This window comes from Glycine max, chromosome 16 (genome assembly GCF_000004515.6).
Source record: "Glycine max cultivar Williams 82 chromosome 16, Glycine_max_v4.0, whole genome shotgun sequence".
NCBI classification, from domain to species: domain Eukaryota; kingdom Viridiplantae; phylum Streptophyta; class Magnoliopsida; order Fabales; family Fabaceae; genus Glycine; species Glycine max.
This window is the reverse complement of record NC_038252.2, coordinates 21,497,466-21,504,946: the sequence shown is the minus strand read 5'-3', so window position 1 is coordinate 21,504,946 and position 7,481 is coordinate 21,497,466. Positions and strand designations below refer to the sequence as shown.

Sequence of the window (7,481 nt, the reverse complement as noted above, 5' to 3'; positions counted from 1 at the left end):
TTATCCAATTTAGAATACAAAATTAGAAAACACATTTTCCCTATAAAAAAAACTAGATTCCACATGATAGTGGCTAAATATAATATATTGAATACTTCAACTACAAAGACCTAAAGATGTTTTGATCGTATTAACTCAATTGTTATATCAACTATACTTGTAGGTAAATTATAGTTTGTTTCTGCAACAACAAATAACAAATAAAATACTTTTTATTTTGAATAAATTAATGACTTAAATACCGAAAAAGATAGAAATGAATTAACTTAATTATAAATAAGAAAAAAGAAACTTAATGATGCAATTCAAATATAAGGGTCCAAAAATTGCATAATTATAATACTTAACAAATAAAAATGTAATTAATATTTATTTATTTTTTAAATTGAGTTGCGAATACGTAAATTTATTAGACGTTAGATAAAAGGATAAAAAAGAAAGAAACAATAAATAATCATTTTCATTTGAAATAATGTAATTATCTCACATTTTACTTATTTAAATAGTAAATTAGAATTTTCATGTTTTTTCGAATGAAATTGTGATCTATTTATTAGAGATCAAACGATTATTTACCAAGAAAGAAATATAATAGAAAAAGTGATAAAAATAAATAATAAATATCGATAAAGTATCTGTGTAAAAAAAATATTGATAAAGTGTTTATAAAAAATACTAATGTATATATAATGTTACTCTAATTTTTTTGTGATTTTTAAAATGTTTAAATATCTTTTAAGTTTTTGTAATTTAATGTTTTTTTTTGTTGTTGTAATTTTTTTTAATTAATATAAATTAGATGTGTTTTGTTTTAGTCTTTAAAATATTTTAGATAACATTTTAATAGTAAAAAAATATCATCTAAAACACTATAAAAACAAAACATACATAAGAAAAAGGCTAAAAGTAAAAAAAAAAACACAAGTTTTAAGAACTAAAAAAATATTCAGCCTTTTTAAAATGAAAAAAAACAACAACATGGACTACACGTTGAATTTGAACGCGAGCACAAGACGGGGACACCCAAGCACATGGTATTGTACTTAAATATATAAAGAGCTAGTTAGTCATTGATAGCATTAGGTAATCTGACTCGGTTGTTGCATGGACTATTTTTCTTCTTACTAGTTCCTTTCTTCTTCTTCTTCTCTCTCTCTCTCTGAGCACTGTTTGTGTTTCAGCCACCCCCCATTTTTCATTCTTCCAAACACAACAACAGAGGCAGAGAGAATCAGAGAAAGGAGTATTAAGTAAGTGCCTCCTTTTAGCTCTTCACTTACATCACTCTTTTTTTTCTCTTTCTTTCTGTGTCAGATCTCTTTGGATTAGGATCTTTGTCCTTCTTGCACTTCTCTGATTCTTTCATTTTTCATTCCTTTCTGCCACAGATCTGATTTCTGCATGTGGGTTCTCTGCCTCTTCTTGTTTTTTGTTCTTTGGCTTCAGTTTGCTGTTTTTTTGTGACGGTGTAGTGCTGCTTCTTATTCGGTGCATTATTACTTACTATATTTGTTGCCAAACCAAAGTTTTCCTCTTTTTCCCGTTTTACAATTAAATGGGGCTTAAATATTTTAAACTTTTGTTATGTTTTTTTTTCCCCTTGGATAAAATACATTGTTATATGCCCTCCTGTTCTGATTTCTGAAGTCTCTGAACTGAAAAGTTGACACATTGATTGGAGTGTTGTTTGGTCTTTGCTATTTTTTCAAATGTTACACTCTCACACGACTGTGATTCAGAAAAATAATTCATCCAACCGAATGAGGACAACGTATGTCAAAAAATGATTGTTATGTTACTGTTATTTGGTGCTCTTTCTTTTTTATATGCGTTTTTTCCTTTTTGCTTTTTTTAGTGGTGAATGAGTGTTTTGGTCCAATGTTGTGTGAAAATCATAAAGACAAGAGCTGTTAATCTGTTGTTCTTTTATGACTTCAGTAGTTAAACTAGGATGATTTGATAATTTAGGTGAAGTGGTTTTTATGGAGTTGAATGAGCTCATAGTACATGAGTGATATGTTTGTTTGGTTCTTGTAATAGATAGGAAACAAATGCTATCTTCACTTCTTTACAGTATTCTAGCATCTTCTAAACTATTGATATAATAATTCAAAATGCCCTTTTTTGTGTCATTTTTTTGATAAATATTGACCACTGACTATTTTGAATGAGATATGAATTTTATTTATCATTCTTTAAAAGATACGAGTCAGAAGGGAGGACATTGCATTTTCCATATTTGTGATGTTGAGTTTATTTCTTTTACAGATAGTTGATTATTTCACAGATAATGAACAATAAAGATGGAAAACCAGTCACCCAGCCAGACAAAAGCAGGATTGTCTCTATGGCAATCATATTTGTGGTGCTGTGTGGATTTTCTTTCTATATGGGTATAATCTTTTGTTCCGAGAAGGACAGATTTGTGACAATGTACAACCAGAACTCCATTGAATCCCCCAAGGAGTCATCAATAAGTTCTCTGCAAATTAAATACACCAGTTTTCCTGAATGCAGCGCTGACTATCAAGATTACACTCCATGCACAGATCCAAGGGTAAAAATAAAATTGCTAACAGTAGTCCATTTTCTGATACTATAGAATTTGTAAAAAAAAGTTTTCTTATTGATTAAGGATGCTTAAATTTACAGAGATGGAGGAAGTATGGCTCGTATCGGCTTAAGTTGTTGGAACGTCATTGCCCTCCAAAATTTGAGAGGAAAGAATGCTTAGTTCCTCCCCCTGATGGGTATAAGCCTCCAATTAGATGGCCAAAGAGCAGAGATGAATGTTGGTATAGGTACAATATACGTCTTATTAGTTAACAACAAAAGGTTTGTTTAATTTAGATTCTTGTAATTGATATTTTGCTACTTCAAGTCTTCTGTTATGTCTAATTTCAGGAATGTTCCGTACGACTGGATTAACAAGCAGAAGTCTAATCAGCATTGGTTGAAAAAGGAAGGGGAGAAATTCATCTTTCCGGGTGGGGGTACTATGTTCCCCAATGGTGTTGGTAAATATGTTAATTTAATGGAAGATCTGATCCCAGAAATGAAAGATGGGTCCATTCGAACTGCCATTGATACTGGTTGTGGAGTGAGTTTTTTTTCTTCTTTTTCTTTTTTGGTATTTATATAGAGAATTCCTTGCAAATTACAATTCTCAAAGTTCCTGCATAAACAATAAATTTCTAGTTTAATTACATGTGCTGCTTCATCTACCTGGATTCTTACGGGCTCCTACTAAATAATTAAAATAACTGTAATTAGAATTGTCAGTCATTCCAACGATGAATTTTTTTTATCGATATCAGTTAAAATTTTAGGTTAAGAATGAGGAAGAGAATGTTATGTAAACACCACATAATAAGGTTTGGTCCTATTCATCCATTCTATATATATTCCATCCCAAAAAGAGAAAAAAATCGAAACAATTGGGATTTTTTGGAGAACAGTGGGAGATACATGTTACACCATGACATCATAGAGATATCTCAAGAAATGACAGATCTATTCACTCTATCAATAACTGAGCCGGATCTGGTGTATCATAAGGGATTTGCTTTTTCTATTGATTCTTCCGGATTGGGTCAAAATTTTTTTTAAAATCAATTTAATTTTTACCCCAAAACAGAAAACCTATTAGTTTTAATTTACACCTATTTAGAAGGTTTACAGTAGGAAGAATAAGGAGGGGGACAGTGGATTAAAGCACTTCCACTGTATTCTTCATGTATTGTACATTACTGTTCTCCCTCTAAACTAGGGATTTGGTAAGTGCCAGCAATATAATTCCTATTTCATCCTTCTAATTTTGATCTAGTTTTACTAATCAAACATGTTATAGACAAGACATACGTTGATTAATCCACAATTCTATTTCACTTTAGGTTGCTAGCTGGGGTGGTGACTTGCTAGATCGTGGGATTCTAACTCTTTCTCTTGCACCAAGAGATAACCATGAAGCTCAGGTTCAATTTGCTCTGGAGCGTGGTATCCCTGCAATTCTCGGTGTCATTTCTACACAGAGACTTCCATTCCCATCAAGCTCCTTTGATATGGCTCATTGCTCCAGATGCCTTATCCCATGGACAGAATATGGTACTTTTTTCTATGGATTTTGAACTTTTAGTATCTAAACATAATTTATTCCTGTTTATGCAACACTTTTCAGTGATCATGAACTTTAGTACTTTACCAGTTTTTAGCTGCTTAAATTTTTTATTTCAAGCATATGTTGTAAATGCATGGGTTCTTTTGAATAAGGCTGATGTCTTGTGAGCACCTGGATTTTAGACCTTTATTGGCAATTATTTTAATACTTTGCTTGTAATCAATGCGAAGCCAATCAAGCCATCACTAGTTTTAGTCGTTCTTCCTGGCCTGATAAGTGTGGCTGTTTTATAAAATGGTAAACATTATGCCCTTGAATCAGGTCCACATTTATTTCAGGCTGTCAATTTCACTCTAATCTTGTTGCTTTAATGACTTGTTATTTGTTTTGTGCTAATCTCTTTCTTCGTAGAGCCGAGAAGTTCACTCTAAATTCTCATTCTTTTTGACGGGGTATCTGATTTTAGGTGGAGTTTATCTCCTTGAAATTCACCGGATTCTTCGCCCCGGAGGATTTTGGGTCTTGTCTGGTCCACCGATCAATTATGAGCGCAGGTGGCGTGGATGGAACACAACTATTGAAGCACAAAAATCAGATTATGAGAAGTTGAAGGAATTGCTGACTTCATTGTGCTTTAAAATGTACAAGAAAAAGGGTGACATTGCTGTATGGAGGAAGTCTCCAGATAACAATTGTTATAATAAGCTGGCTAGAGATTCCTATCCACCTAAATGCGATGACAGCCTTGAACCAGATTCAGCATGGTATACTCCACTTCGTGCCTGTATTGTAGTTCCAGATACTAAGTTTAAGAAATCAGGTCTGCTGTCCATTTCTAAGTGGCCTGAGCGATTGCACGTTACACCAGATCGGATTTCAATGGTTCCTCGTGGAAGTGATAGTACTTTCAAACATGATGACAGTAAGTGGAAAAAGCAGGCTGCGCACTACAAGAAGTTGATCCCTGAGCTTGGGACTGACAAAATAAGAAATGTCATGGACATGAATACAATATATGGAGGTTTTGCTGCAGCCTTGATTAATGATCCTGTATGGGTCATGAATGTAGTTTCATCTTATGCTACCAATACACTCCCTGTGGTTTTTGACCGTGGCCTTATTGGAACCTTCCATGACTGGTAATTTGAAAATATAGGATATGAACATAAGGTTGTTTTTTAATTATGAATATACTTTTTTCTTGTAAGATCTGATGTTGATTTGATTTTATTATGGTAGGTGTGAAGCTTTTTCAACATATCCTCGAACATATGACCTGCTTCATCTTGATGGACTCTTCACTGCAGAAAACCACAGGTGACGATTTCAACCTATTTTGATAGACCACTAAATTAATAAAGTATAATACTGAACACAGAAATAACACACAAACACAATACACTTGCTGTTCCAGAGACAAAAGTCTCCATGAGAGTAGTATTCTCTGAATCTCTGTCTACAAACTGCAACTAACAAAACGCTTAATTACATATCCTACTATCAGATATACTCCCAGTACATAGTTGGCATCAGTTATTTTCAAACTGCGTCAGGCAGATTCTAATACAAAACAAATACAGAACTTCTATTACAGAATAAGTTATTTTCTATTGCATTTACTTCTACTAATAGCTGCCTCCAATCAATTATGAATCCTTTCCTGTGTATAAAATTTGAGCATGCTTTTGGTATTTGGTTATTTTACCCATAAAAATGATTATCTTTTCCTTTGTTGTGGTGATTCATTATCTTTAGGTTTTGCTTTGCATCTTTAGGTTTTTTTTGTCTTTGTGAACTTACTTGGATTGAGTCTGAAGGTAGTTTTATTCTGAAATTTATGTTCTTGGATTTAGTTTCTAACAATTGGGAGCAAAGGAGAACTGGGACTTTAAAATGTTACCTGTACTTGTGTTGTACACAGGACACATATATATGTTGAGCACTTAATGGACACTTGGGATACAAATAGCTTCATTTTACAATTTCTTTTAGTAATCTTTTAACTTTACTAATAAAGATGTGAATATCATAATTGATAAATATTAACATTTGTGACTTGTTAACTTTTAATAGATTGTTTCTATTTTATGATTTAACATTTATGTTAATTAATGTTGTGTCCTATTATAATTTTTAAAATATGTTGTATCTCTAACTTTGCATGTTGTATTGATTCTGTTCTTTGTTATATTCATGTGAGTTAAATTGGAAGTAATATTTTCCAATTACCATAATAGCAGTGTAGGTTAACACAATGAGTTATGTTATGCCATCCTTTTCAAGTATTAGAAGATCTAATTTAATCCAACATCAATGACATTTAATTCAAATTAAATAGACCTTATTAACTTTCCAGTACTCAGCACTTCTAAACTAATTTGCTTTAGAGGAGATTTGACTTGAACTGCTTATTTAACTTGCACTATCTTTGGCTGGCACTGAACTTATATTCTTAATTAAATGATTGCCACCTGGCAGGTGTGAAATGAAGAATGTATTGCTGGAAATGGATCGAATCTTACGGCCTTGGGGGTATGCAATCATTCGTGAATCCAGTTATTTTACAGATGCTATCACTACCATTGGTAAGGGTATGCGTTGGGAATGTCGTAAAGAAGATACTGACAATGGCAGTGACATGCAGAAGATATTAATATGCCAGAAAAAGCTATGGTACTCATCCAACCAGGGTTCAAGATGACAAACTATGGAACTTAAGCCGTGTAACTGGTAAGATGGTGGTGGTTAGAGTAGTAGTATAGTGAAGTAGAAGCAAAGGGAAGCGAATTCAGAGATGCTCTGGGCATATATTGACCCAAATTCTATAATATAATGCGCCAAGAATCAGCCAAGTTCAAATTTGTCAAAAGAACAAGGGGTAACCCACTAATCTGATTTTGTTAATTTATAGAGAAAAAAAATCATATATACATAATATATATATCGCATTCCCATGAGTGCTGCCATTTGAAGGACAGTGATATTTTTGTACAGAATTGTTTTACGGAGAATAGCACTGCACTTGTATTAATGCTGAGCATGATACAGTAATAGTCTGATCTTTATTGCCAAGTTTCAATGATTGTTTTTATTGTGAGTTGGTAAATGAAGTTCTTCTGGTAAGGTGGAGTATTTAAACTGTTACAGTAATACTTTGATTAACAAATATTGGTTGTATTGTTAAAATGAGATTTAATCTACAATTTGGTCTTATCACTGGTTTATACAGAAGGAAGTTAATGCTAAGGTTTTATTTTTTTAATTTTATTTACTGCAAATGTTAGTTTTTGTTTGTAAAGAGGATTGAATCTGCCACCTTTTTCCTCTTATCCTTTTTTTTACCATTTAATTCACTTTATATCTT

The 7,481-nt window shown here is 32.5% G+C and overlaps 1 protein-coding gene across 3 annotated transcripts; it reads left to right on the top strand.

Annotated features, from left to right (window-relative positions):
• Nucleotides 1-1,067: 1,067 nt before the first annotated feature.
• LOC100783946 (probable methyltransferase PMT20) lies at nt 1,068-7,189 on the top strand. 3 transcript variants are annotated; one of them, XM_014768949.3, is made up of 9 exons: nt 1,068-1,250; nt 1,389-1,403; nt 2,269-2,557; nt 2,653-2,801; nt 2,905-3,100; nt 3,894-4,104; nt 4,584-5,256; nt 5,357-5,434; nt 6,596-7,189. In XM_014768949.3, the coding sequence occupies exons 3-9, from the start codon at nt 2,291-2,293 to the stop codon at nt 6,816-6,818; spliced, it is 1,797 nt and encodes a 598-aa protein (XP_014624435.1). In that variant the 5' UTR covers nt 1,068-1,250; nt 1,389-1,403; nt 2,269-2,290; the 3' UTR covers nt 6,819-7,189. The 3 variants fall into 3 exon arrangements, with proteins under 3 accessions (XP_014624435.1, XP_006599213.1, XP_003547828.1); XM_006599150.4 differs by lacking the exon at nt 1,389-1,403 and having other exon boundaries at nt 2,288-2,557; XM_003547780.5 differs by lacking the exon at nt 1,389-1,403 and having other exon boundaries at nt 1,069-1,250.
• The last annotated feature ends 292 nt before the right edge of the window (nt 7,190-7,481 follow it).